We start from the raw sequence: 12,659 nt of genomic DNA, 5'->3' as shown, positions 1-12,659 counted from the left end.
GGTCACTCTCGGTAGTTCACCAGCCGGCCATGCTGCTGGCACTGCCGACTGCGTGTGGGGCCCCATCGGCATCGTCCCCACTCCCCCAGCTGCAACCACCGTGCGCTTTCCTAATCCTGTCCGCATTTAGTACCAGCAGGAAGGTCGATGTGCACGTGTCGCGGCACCATTGGGTGCAGCCGCTCCCGAGGAGCCCTATATCATAAGCCCCCCGCTCCCACCATGTTTCCTCACACACAGCCAGACTCTCGAAGGTGCCATTTCTTGGTCTCTGATTCTGAAATCTAGTGAGTTCGAACTCGAGAAATCTGAGATTCGATTAGGATGGGCATCGTGGACGTCCTCTCGGAGCTCTGCTACATGCCGAGGACTCGCCGGCACATCAAGAAGAGGAAGCAGTTCCAGGTAGTCAGTCCTCAGCATCTCTGTATGTGTATGGATTCTCGATTTGAAAACACTTCTTTTGTGGACTTTAATCTGATTTCATTTTGGTTTGTCCAGACGGTGGAGATGAAGGTGAGGATCGACTGCGAAGGATGCGAGAGGAAGGTGAAGAAGGCCCTCGACGACATGAAAGGTGCCAGCTGCTGCTGCTTACCCACGTGCTTAAATCAGTCTCTTTTCTCGGCAGGAATGAATGGATAACCCATCATTTAATCCATACTTTCTCATACACATCTAAAAAAAAGCAAAAAGGGGAAAGAAGTAAAAATTAAAAGGCTGCATATAATTTTCCACTACCTTTTCCGATCGAGATTAGAATCTGCTTCCTTTCTCTCCCACATGCCGCTCCATGGGGGGAAAAAGTAAAACCAACACCTCGAGTTAATCCATAAAGCAAGTCTTTTCTGGATCAGATCTGTGGTGTTTGCTGATGAACTTGGATGTTTAAAACAGGTGTGAGCTCGGTGGAGGTGACGGCGAAGCAGAACAAGGTGACTGTGACGGGGTACGTGGACGCGGCGAAGGTGATGCGGCGTGTGGCTTACAAGACGGGGAAGCGGGTGGAGCCGTGGCCGTACGTGCCGTACGAGATGGTGGCGCACCCCTACGCGCCCGGCGCCTACGACAAGAAGGCCCCCGCCGGGTACGTGCGCAACGTCATCGGCGACCCTTCCGCCGCGCCGCTCGCCAGGGCCTCCTCCACCGAGGCCAGGTACACCGCCGCCTTCAGCGACGAGAACCCCAACGCCTGCTCCGTCATGTAGTTACTAGTTAATCCTCATTAGTTGGTTGCCATGTGTTCGATTCCATCTCTTCTCTAGGTGGAGGAGTAGCTGTTGATGGATTTGTTTTCTAGTTTCGATCTGGTGGTGTAAAATATGTTGGATTCGGTGAGAAAGAATCTTCAATGTTCTCTGCAGTGTTAGTACTAAACTAGAGGTCGTAAAAATAAAAGGAAAATTGGGTAGAGTACACCTAAAATACAAAATACACCGCCGAAACGTGTCTTTGCCAAGTATCATTACAATGTTTGTCAGAACACATTGTATGGTCCAAAATAGAAAGTTTTGATTTTTTTCACATTGAGTTATCATTCTACCTTTAAACAAATATGTCTAGAAGCGTTTCCTCTCATGCAGGGTACAAATCCTCCACCTCAACCAACAGCGAAGCCTAATAGAGGTCAAATATCGATTCATACAAAGAAAAAAGTGTTCAAAATCAGATTTAAGATGGTCGTCGACCAAGTAAAAATGTGAAATTCTCAATTTTAGTCAATGCAATGTGTTCTAGGTTTGTAGCAAATGTTAACAAAATTGTAATGGTACTGGAGAAAAACACATCCCGACGGTTTGTTTTGACAAAAGCCACAAAATAACGGTTTCCTATAGCAAATTTCGCCTAAAAAAACTAAATTAACTAGAGGAGCGTTGCGTGATTGATTGCTGAAAGGAACATGTACTAGTTATTAAACAGGAAGCGCAGAATTTTCACCGATGATTGATTCATACGTTTGTTATAGGGGCATTTCAGCTTGCTCCACAATCAAAGCCTGACATCAATGATTAAGTTGAAGTCTGCCACGTTTTTTTTTATACAACTATACAATTTTTTGCCCGAATAAAAGGCATAGCGAGGGATTACTAGCTGAAAGGCACGACTTTTCCGATTTCTTTCTGCGTCTAGATAAGCGTCCTTGCACAAGAGATGGCATAACGTATATAACAACTTGCGTCTGTAGACTGCAGTTTATCCCAGAAAACGCAATAAACTAGTAGCTCACTACTATCACAAGTTTGTACTTCGCGACTAAACATATTACTGTCTCTTTTCACATATATGAAAAGAACAAAACGAGATAAAAAAAATGGGACAAAAAACATAGCCCCCTAAACATTTGAAACTAGGGAATTGAGACAAAATAAACTGCTGAGTTTCCCATTCCCTTCATCAAATCAATCACTCGGCACAGTATGTCGACTGTGAAGTACTATGTTTTATGTCCAACTGTGCGTGCGTTTACTTTGTATATGTCACAACATTATTGGATACTACTAAAATTTGGCAAAAATTTGAATATTTCTAGTGCTTATGGAAGACATGTATTCCATTCCACCCATCCTAACTGCGGACTTCAGTAATGAAAGAGAATCTATTGCTGGTTGTTTTCTTTTACTCGTCCTGGATCCTTGATGGTTCTCCAACTGCATCTTCCATCCGTTGGTACCATTCACCAATTTGAGTATGTTCAACCATATCTTTTCCAGATCTCAAGTATCGGATAGGTCTCAGAACACCAAAGACTGCAAGATCTGCCAAGTTAGGCTTGGAGCCCCCTGGATAAAGATGAAAAATAAACAAAAGCAAAGTTAACACAACAGACTAAAATTCCATGTATACATAATTTCCTCTTGCGTTGATTTTAACATATGGAGAAATAGGATACCAAGAAAATTTCTTCCGTTCAGGGCTTCCGTCCATGTGTTACAAGCTTCATACAATGAAGCACGCGCATCGGTAATATTGTATTTCTTCATAAGCTTCTTGGACACCATGTACATTGCTGCAGCACCAGCATACTTTGCAGCAAACCGCTCAACAGTACTAAAGTTGCCTGCATCAGAGTTTGGGTGGATCAGAATGAATTGTAATATGTATAAGCATCGTTCAAATCAGTAACACCAGTAAATTTGAGTTTCTGAAAACATGAACCAACGCAATGACCATCTCCTGTAGCTTTTTATTCTGGGTGTCAAACAGATCACCACATCTGTACCATTTTCAGATATACTTTTTATTATGTGATAGCAACTACTCCCTCCGTCCCAAAATAAGTGGCGTGGATTTGCATACTCTTATACAAATCCACGTCACTTATTCCGGGATGGAGGGAGTACTACAAAAAACCTATTGCCCTCTTGGTAAAAAGAAAGGCCCATTAGGTATGTAAATCATTTCATGCAGTGTTTACAAATTTTACCTTCCACAGACATTGCTATATGTAGGTCAATATCACTCGATAGTTTTACAGTTCATAGATGGAGCTGTTAGGTTCATGTCATGTCAGAACAAAACAAAACCAATTTGGATTGTTAGCTTAGCAAACCCTGCGTGAGAGGTCCCATACATTGTATAGTATTAAGCAAGATCGAGCGCAGTGCTGTTCACATTAAGCTGAATACAATTACCAAAGAAACTTCCAGGCAATATACGAGGTGATTAACAACGAAATATGAGATAAAGATGTAACAGATCCACACACCGTGGGGATAAAGGTTGCCAGTTATTAAAGCAATATCATTGACTGGATCTATTAATAACCTTTGTAAGATATCGCAAGCAGAATTGTAAAATCATTTGAAGCAGATAACTGCTTTCAGAACATCATGGAAGCTTGTTTGCAATCAAATATCACCTCGTAATAAACTAGGCTCTCCATGTTGAGAACACATTAACACAGATATTGTCTCCTACAGTTCTGAAGGACAAGGAATTTATTGGAAGTAGAACATCTTCAAAGCATTAAAAAAAGGACATGTAAGGAAGTTGAATTCTATAGGTTTACCATGCTTTGCAATATAATCAAAAGATTCTAGAGCCTCTGAAGTCGTCCTGTATATATTTGGCGATAATATATGCACAAGGTGCTCATCAACCCACCTAGGCCAAAGAAAAATAAAGAAAACTGTCATGCTCTAGTATATATGAGTTTTTAGACGATGTAATCAACTAGCCCCTAATACCAGCAGCAGTACTCATGCAGGTCCTAATTTGCGTCGAAACATTGGTGCGAGCAGACATCATGACAAGTTATTTGCACATATTTCCAAAGAACGTGAAAAACAGTAATGAAACACTCCACAAGAGTTTATTGTTCAACTCAGTAAATAAATCACACCAGCGATTTAAGAAGTACAAGTCTAAGTGCTTTGTGCATGAGGATTAACTACTTGCATACTCAAGTAAAAATCACAAAGATGTTTTGATGTAATTTCAGACCATGATAGAAGTATGATAGAAGCAGTAGGTATTGGTGTTCGGTAATTATAGAAGCATGATGTAATTTCAGACCATTAAGTACTTGCATACTCAACTTTGATGTAATCACAAAGACTTACAAATACTACAAGAAAGTAATCACTAAATCTATGTAATTTCAGACCATGATAGAAGCAGTAGGTATGGGTGTTCGGTTTTGCGACAAACTTAGGTTTCTAATAAATGTCCAACGAGATAACAAAAAAGAAAGAAAGAAAATCAACCTAAAATACCAATTTATAAGAGTATGGTTTATTCCATTTCTCAGTCAAGTACTTTCACAACATCAAAACATCAGCACAGGTCACAAGTGCAAAAGTAATTCAGCTGCTTAAAGCAATCTGCAGAACACCAGCGCAACATCAGTTCAGGCAGCATAGCAGCATAACGAGCTCTGGGATTCGCGATTAGAGGTGGACGGGCATCACCATGCTAGGGTGGAAGTGCAGAGCATAGTTTCCAGATTCGCGATTCGCTCGATTCGCAATTCGAATCTGCTGTTCGGGATTCGCTACCTAATATGAATCGGGTTCGTTCGGGGGTACACACCTGTGATTCGTGAATCGCAGGTCGGGTTTGCGAACCAGATATTTCAGATTCAAAATACAGAAGTACAAGGTCTACAGAAAATAAACCGCAGAAGATCCCAGATCAATAACACAAGAAAAAAATAAAATAAAATAGAAGATATGTTAGCAGGCTGGCTCAGCCCAAACAGGTCCACGGCCACTAGCTTGCTGAGATCAGGAACTCCCCTGTGCGGCTGTGCCCTAAGTCGTCGCTGCCGCCTCCAGTTACGAATCGATCTCCTCCTCCTTTCCTGTTTGGACGCCCCCCGGCCCTCTCTCCGCCTGCTCTTGCTTAAGATGGAGGAGCCGAGGAGAGGATCCGGCTGCCATGAAGCACGCATGAGGATTGACGACTAAGGGCCGACCGCCACCAGCCTGCAGGAGGAGCAACGACGAAGGGCCACCTCCCATGCCTTCGCCATCGTCACTGTCCTCACGTGGATGGTCATAGCTAGTGCCAGGCGAGAGCGATCCGTTCTGGGTTCGCCTAAGATAGCGAATCAGGGCTCGAACGCCGACTGAACCCGAGTGATTTTGAACCCCGATCGGGAACGATCGACCCGGATTCGGGTTCGAAGCTCATTTCAGCGAATCCGGTAACTATGGTGCAGAGGCTAAGGAGGCAGAGGACCACCTCTGCACCAGGGCAGACGGATAGTAGCAGCTAGGTCTGGTAGTGTTAGTATTGATGAGTCAAGGTGGGATTGAGCAAGGTCTTGGTTTCGTCAATTAACTTGCAACAAAAAACTGAACAAAAGAGCCAATAAAACTTGTAAATGAAACAGTGGTAATATTACATGATGCTTTTGTACAAAATATTTCAAATGCTGGAAGCATATTTGCACATATAGTAATCATAGCATTATAACACAAAAAGATAAAGAGAAGGAGCATCAGGAACAAGATCAAACTAATGGCACATCAAAAAAAGAAAGAGAAAGTACTCCCTCCGATCCATATTAACAAGATACCTGCGCCACTTTGCTTCCTCTTCACTCATGACGTCATCATCAGGGCTGATCTTCCGCTGTAATATATTGATTATATCTGACAACAAGAGATCAAACAAAATGAGTTTAAATAGGAGTTTAAGCATATGAACAGAAGAACATGCAACAATGTAAAGAACGTGAACTGCAAAAGAAAGTGAGTACAAGTGTAACCTGATGAATCAACCAGGTGTTCACCATCTACAGTCAATATTGGGACCTTCTTGTATTCAGACCACTTGATTTCCTTTTTACTCAGTGGATTAACTTCCACAACTTTGTAGGGTATATCATGATAGTCTAGAAAAGCTGTAACAAAACCAATAAAGAATAGTTGGATTGGAAGAAATCTTCAGACAGATAAAGAACAACCTACTGATATCTAGCAATCAACTTTGAATCCTCTGAATTCCGAATAACTAACACCCTTTTGAAATGCTAAAAAATAAACCATGACTCTTAGTCTGTTATGAAAATGCAATAACGAAATTAGTCTATCAGGTTTCTCTGTGCAGCTGTCCTTGCACTAAGCTTGCCACTTAGTGATCCAACACAGACAAGAATGCAATTTAATTTCCTTGCTCAAGAGGCAACTTTGATGGTTTTACGGTTAGAACACTCTTAACTACTCAACAATAGACACCTAATGTAAGCATTAATTAGGGTTCACCTGGAATATAGTTTTTAAAGGAACTGCGCACTATCAGAAATCTATAGCCATTGTTCCAGTGGAGTCCACAATAAAATATGACTTCCCTCTCCTCTTGTCTCTATTACAGAAGGTAGTTTCATTCAACATCCTGAATTTTCCCTGTAGACATATCAAACACCTCTTTTGGATAATACCTTCGCTTTCATTTAGCATAAAATTTTACCAGCCATGAAATGTAATTCCTTTGTTACACATGCCTGCAATTTTTATTTCCTGCAATTCATCTAGCCTACTGAACTTGTGATCCACAGAAACTACGTCAGGCAATAGCTGCGATAAGCTACGCGTAGCCTCAAGCAATGCAGTTTTTACCACCAAGTTGGATAACAAAATTAATCAGATGAGTGAGGATTTACAATTAAGATATTTCTTATAGTTACACAAATAGAAGTATCAACCAGATGGAAATATCATGTATTAATGTTGATGAAGCAGCCTATCAATTTGTAGCAGGTATTTTATACCATATAAGTTTGCCTGGCTAGATGAATCTAATACGATTTGTAATAAATAAGTACACAGCTCAAACAAGAATAACACATAGCCAGACAACTGATGGAATCACCAAGTCATGCAGTAGAGAAGTACATGTACAGAGGTGTTCAATGATACGATTAAAGATTTTTCCAAAAGAGCTGGACAAAGGATTATCTGCACTTCTGCAGCAGCAACTACATTTCACACTCGCTACAATGGTAACAGTTGCGCTTTGAGAGCATTTCGAATAAGGAGAACTGATCAGATACCGGTCCAAAATGTTCGACTGACACAATCATGACAGGGGCAACAAGGAGCACAAATATCCCGCTTAAGCTCAGAAACATTTTCGATCCAGTGAGAACAATTCTTCCAACATAAAAAAAACAAATCTAACATAATACTGCAGAACCGTATTTGTAAGGACATGTTGTAACAAGATCAGAAGGAAACCAAGAGGTGAACTGCGAATCGAAAATGCTTGATGTCAGCATGAACGGAGCACAGGTATCTCACCTCGGACCTTGTTGCAGAAGGGGCATGCTTGATACTGATACAGCACCACGTTCTGCGGGAGCAGATCCACGGGCAATCGCTCCTTCGCCTGCACCTCAGCCGCCGCCACCGTCGCGAATGTCAGGGAGAAGGACACCGCGCCGGCGATCCCGGCGGGCACCACCCGCGAGGATGGCGCCGGAGGCGGGGCGCCCCAGCGGCCGCCCGCGGCCGCGGCCGCGCCGGGGCAGGCCGTGCCGTGGAGCGCGCGCGCGGAGAGGAGGAGCGAGCGGGACGCAAGGGTGTGCGCCGCGCGAAGCGACCTCATCGTGACGAGAGGGTTCTAGGGTTTCGGAGTAGCCGCCTCGTCGGCGTCGAGAAAAGGGGTGGCTTCGCTTTAGGAGGAGGGGTCTCTCGACCTGAGGAACCAAATCACTTTAAATCAAAAAATGAAGTGTAGCGAAACTATTTCATAATCTAAATTTTTTGCTTAGCGCCCGTCACAAGCGCACTATCCTCAATTTTTTTTATATAATACGAATTTTTTAATTATTTTCAAAAATAATACGCGTTTTTCAAAATTTACAAAAATAATGCGCTCTCGGCCTAGGCGAGGCCGAATGAGCCCAGTCGGAGGCCGACTGCAAGCCGGCTGCCGAGCGCGCGGGGCCCCCACCCGCCAGTCGGCCTGGCTCAGGCCGACTGAAGCCCAGTCGGCGTTGCCCAGGCCGACTGGCCAGTCGGCCTCGCCGTGGCCGACTGCGGCTTGGTGGGTTCCGGGCCGGAATCTTTCCCTTTTTCTTTTTCACTTTCCCTTCCCATCCCTCCCGTGCGTGCCCGAGTCGAGCAGCCCATCTTCTTCCTCCTCTGCTCGCCCATCTTCTTCCTCCTCTACTGGTTCTCACAGCAGCCAGCTCCTTCTCTTCTTCTCTTCTGTGTTCTTCATTTCCTCCTCAAATGTCCCCATTTTCTAGCTCAAATTAGTGCATTTTGATCCCATTTTACCCACAAAATCGCATCCCCTACCCAGTTGGCACCCAAAGACACCTCGATCTACTGTTTTTATTGGCCATGTGGAGCTAATTTTGTGGTGCAAAGTTGGAGCAATGGTGGTGGTTTGGAGGAGTTTGGAGGTGGTGGTGCTCATCCGGTGACCGTGAGGCTGCTCGAGGTTGGGTTCACACGCTTCAAGGGTAAATCCTACTCTCTCACGTATTTATCTTATAATGTATATGTTTATGAGGATACGTGTGTACTGGTTAGACACATGATATTTATGAGGATACGTGTGTACTTCTTCAATATATTTGTTTTGATTGGAGCAATGGTGGTGATACCAGAAGTATGTTTTAGCGTTTGGTAGTGCTCATTATTTTGGACAACGGTTAATATCGTACTGCTTAGTATTAGACGCGTCATAATATATTTAATATGCCGTACTGCTTAGTATTTGACGCGTATTAATATTTTTAATATGCCGTACTGCTTAGTATTTGACGCGTATTAATATTTTTAATATGCCGTATTGCTTAGTAATTGACGCGTCTAAACATTTTTAATATGCCGTACTGGTGAGTATTTGACGCGTACTAATATTTTTAATATGCCGTACTGCTTAGTATTTGACGTGTCTAAAATTTTTTAATATGCCGTACTGCTAAGTATTTGACGCGTCATAATATCTTTTATATGCCGTACTGGTTAGTATTTGATGTGTATTAATATTTTTAATATGTCATACTGCTTAGTATTTGACGCGTATTAATATTTTTAATATGCCGTACTGCTTAGTATTTGACGCATCTAAACATTTTTAATATGCCGTACTGGTTAGTATTTGACGCGTACTAATATTTTTAATATGCCGTACTGGTTAGTATTTGACGCGTATTAATATTTTTAATATGCCGTACTGCTCAGTATTTGACGCGTCATAATATTTTTTATAAACATTTTTTAGGCATCAGAGATGTCCGGTGTAGTGAAGTTTGTTTTTTACTACGGTTCCGGTACTGTCTTAACAACCGAGCACGGAGCTGATCTGAGTCAGTTTAAGTATGTGGAGTTGGATCTAACGGCCCCTCAAACATGGACGTTTAGTCAGCTGCAGGAATGGTTGGTAAGATGTTTAGCGGTCAATCCTGAAACATACACCGTCCGTGTGCAAGCATTGTGGACCAAGCCAAGTTCAAATATTTTATGGGTTTTGAGGCCGATAGACCGGACATCAAAGTGGGTGCGCTGGTTAGAAAGTTGCGAGAAAAGGGGAACTACACCTGTCGCCTTAATCCAGGTTGTCGCTCATGAGACCAATCCAGCTGAAGGCGAGGGTGAATCAAGTTATGACTTGTCCAATGCAAACTCTGTGTCGAATGCTGGAGGTGGTGGTTATGAATCAGGCTAGAGCTCCGGGGCAGTAGGAGAGGATGAGTACACTGGCGAGGCAGATGCGGACGAAGAAGATGGTCACTTGCAAAACGAAATGGAGGATGAAGATACAGATGGTCGTAGTTCTTATGACGATGAGTCTCATGAGTCGGACGAAGAGGAGGTGCCGATTCCTGCATCATGGAATCCGCACTTCTCTTCAGCTATGACCGTGAACGATGGGCACGACTCTGCATGGCAATATCATCAGAACAACATTGCGAAGGGTGCTAGATTTCCTGACAAGAAACATCTGCAGGATGCCATAGTTGCTTGGGCAATGTCCACGCAAAGGGTTTTCAAAACAACAGTCTCTTCACAAAAATATCTGACAATGGAGCGCGAACAAATAGAATGTACCGGGAGGGTGCATGGCTATGTTCCTAAGTATGACACAGATTGGGTTGTGAGTGACTTGGTGTTGCAAACATGTGTCATTCCCAGTATCCCTCAAGACCATCGTAACCTCTCGTCGACGCTTCTTGCTCGGTTGCTTTACACGGAGATAGTGGAGAGCAAAGCAATGGAAGTGAAGACCATCATGCATAAGGTCAGGGTAAGGTTTAAGTACAACATTTCGTATGGCAAGACTTGGAGGGCTAAGCAGAGGGCTCTTGAGGAAAGATTTGGTTCGCTTTTCGACTCGTACGACTCTGTTGTCCGCCTCCTCCATACACTGCAAGCCCGTAATCCAGCCACCTATGTCGACATCCAACACTTCCTGCACCCAGAGTATCCAACTGTGAGGGTGCTGCAACGACTGTTCTTCACTTTCAGTGTATGCGTCCAAGCTTTCCATCATTGTCGACCGGTATTATGCGTAGATGACACTTTTCTCACTGGCAAATACGGGGGCAGATCTTGACCGCCATTGATCAAGACGGCAACAATCAAATCGTTCCGCTCGCAATTGCTTTTGTGGAGGGTGAGAACACTGAAAATTGGTTATGATTTTTCAGGCAGCTCAAGAGAGCAGTTGTGCATGATAAGCCGAATGTGTGCATCCTTCATGACAGACATGTAGGCATGCGCAGTGCGATAAGGACACTGACAAACCCTGGGCCTGATGAACAGACTCCATGGCAGGACATGCAGAGTCGTTGGTGCATGCGGCATTTGGGGGCCAACTTCTTCTCGCAGTTCAGGAACAAGTCACTTATGAATCTATTCAAGAAACTCTGCAAACATAACCAACAATGGAAGTACACTAGGGTACGTGGTTATCTTGATGAGTTCACGAAGAAACATGTTAGGGAGAGGACAGCGGCACGAAACGCGGCGGTAGCAGCACATGTAGCAGAAGTGGCTGCACAGACATCAGTTGGAACAGGACCATCTGAGGAAGAACCTGTTGGGCTTTGTGACTTGCCAGGGTTTGACCCACCCGGCACTAGGAGAAGGGTTGGGAGGCAGATTAAAAACTTTCAGCAGTGGATAGAGCACGAGCCTCTGGAGCGGTGGTCTTTGCTGCACGACACACATGGCGCTAGGTACGACATCATGACTACTAACCTGGCAGAGACATACAACTGTGTCCTGAGGGGAAATAGGGCTTTACCACTTACAGCCATCGTCGAGGGTATTTTCCATGGCACGGTGAAGTATTTCAGAGAAACATGACAGAGAGCTGAAATGCATATCATGAACAACCCAAATACACCGTACTGTGAAAAGATTATGAAGTACATGGATGAGAAGATGGAAAAAGCTAGGTCTCATACTGTCGTCGCCATCGGTAATCAAGAACACAGGTTTGAGGTGCACTTGCCAACTGACAAGTTCGGCGTTGGAAATGAATTGAGGACACAGGAGGTGAAGATTGGAAATGAAGCGTGGCCAACGTGTGAGTGCACCTGCAACAAACCAAAGTTGCTTCACCTTCCTAGCTCACATGTACTTGCTGCTTGCGGGCAGCTAGGGATGGACGCAATCTCATTTGTGTCTCCCTATTACCTGAAAGAGTCTGTGCTTAGCACATGGACGGGTGAGATGCTAGTGTTTCGTGCAATGGGCAATTTCAACAAGGTAATCCCTGGTGAAAGGCGATACATCCCTGACCCCGGGCTACTGCGGACAGGCACAGGCAGACGCCCGTCCAGGCGCATCCGAAATGATATGGATGAATCTGAAGCTAGAGGACCGTCACGACAATGTTTTCTATGCAACCATTTTGGCCACATGGACACTTATTGTCCAACTTTCGGTACTAGTGGAGCTACTGCCTTTGGAAGAGGGAGACGTGGACGACGAGGGAGAGGAAGAAACTAGGCTTATCATGCATATGTGAAACTATGTGTTAATTTGTACCCTATGTTTTAATTTGTACTATATGTGAAACTATGTGTTAATTTGTACTCCGTGAAACTATGTGTTAATTTGTACTCTATGTGGAATTAAGTTTTATTTTGTACTCTGTGAAACTAAGTGTTAATTTGTGCCCTATGTTTTAATTTGTACTCTGTGTGGAACTGTGTGTTAATTTTTACGCTTTGCTCAACTATGTTTTAA

General features: G+C 43.7%; 2 protein-coding genes across 2 annotated transcripts; one reads left to right on the top strand and one right to left on the bottom strand.

Annotated features, from left to right (window-relative positions):
• The first annotated feature begins 203 nt into the window (after window positions 1–203).
• On the top strand, window positions 204–1,425 carry LOC100838873 (heavy metal-associated isoprenylated plant protein 27). Its single transcript, XM_003581556.4, has 3 exons — window positions 204–405; window positions 502–577; window positions 898–1,425. The coding sequence occupies exons 1-3, from the start codon at window positions 325–327 to the stop codon at window positions 1,206–1,208; spliced, it is 468 nt and encodes a 155-aa protein (XP_003581604.1). The 5' UTR covers window positions 204–324; the 3' UTR covers window positions 1,209–1,425.
• A 930-nt stretch (window positions 1,426–2,355) lies between these two features.
• LOC100832419 (prostaglandin E synthase 2) lies at window positions 2,356–8,132 on the bottom strand. Its single transcript, XM_003581543.3, has 6 exons — window positions 7,746–8,132; window positions 6,215–6,349; window positions 6,023–6,098; window positions 4,010–4,104; window positions 2,891–3,058; window positions 2,356–2,780 (listed from the first exon to the last, which is right to left on the bottom strand). The coding sequence occupies exons 1-6, from the start codon at window positions 8,050–8,052 to the stop codon at window positions 2,617–2,619; spliced, it is 945 nt and encodes a 314-aa protein (XP_003581591.1). The 5' UTR covers window positions 8,053–8,132; the 3' UTR covers window positions 2,356–2,616.
• Window positions 8,133–12,659: the final 4,527 nt, after the last annotated feature.

This window comes from Brachypodium distachyon, chromosome 5 (genome assembly GCF_000005505.3).
Source record: "Brachypodium distachyon strain Bd21 chromosome 5, Brachypodium_distachyon_v3.0, whole genome shotgun sequence".
Taxonomy (NCBI): Eukaryota; Viridiplantae; Streptophyta; class Magnoliopsida; order Poales; family Poaceae; genus Brachypodium; species Brachypodium distachyon.
The sequence above is the reverse complement of the archived record's forward strand: the minus strand, read 5'-3'. Positions and strand labels throughout refer to the sequence as shown.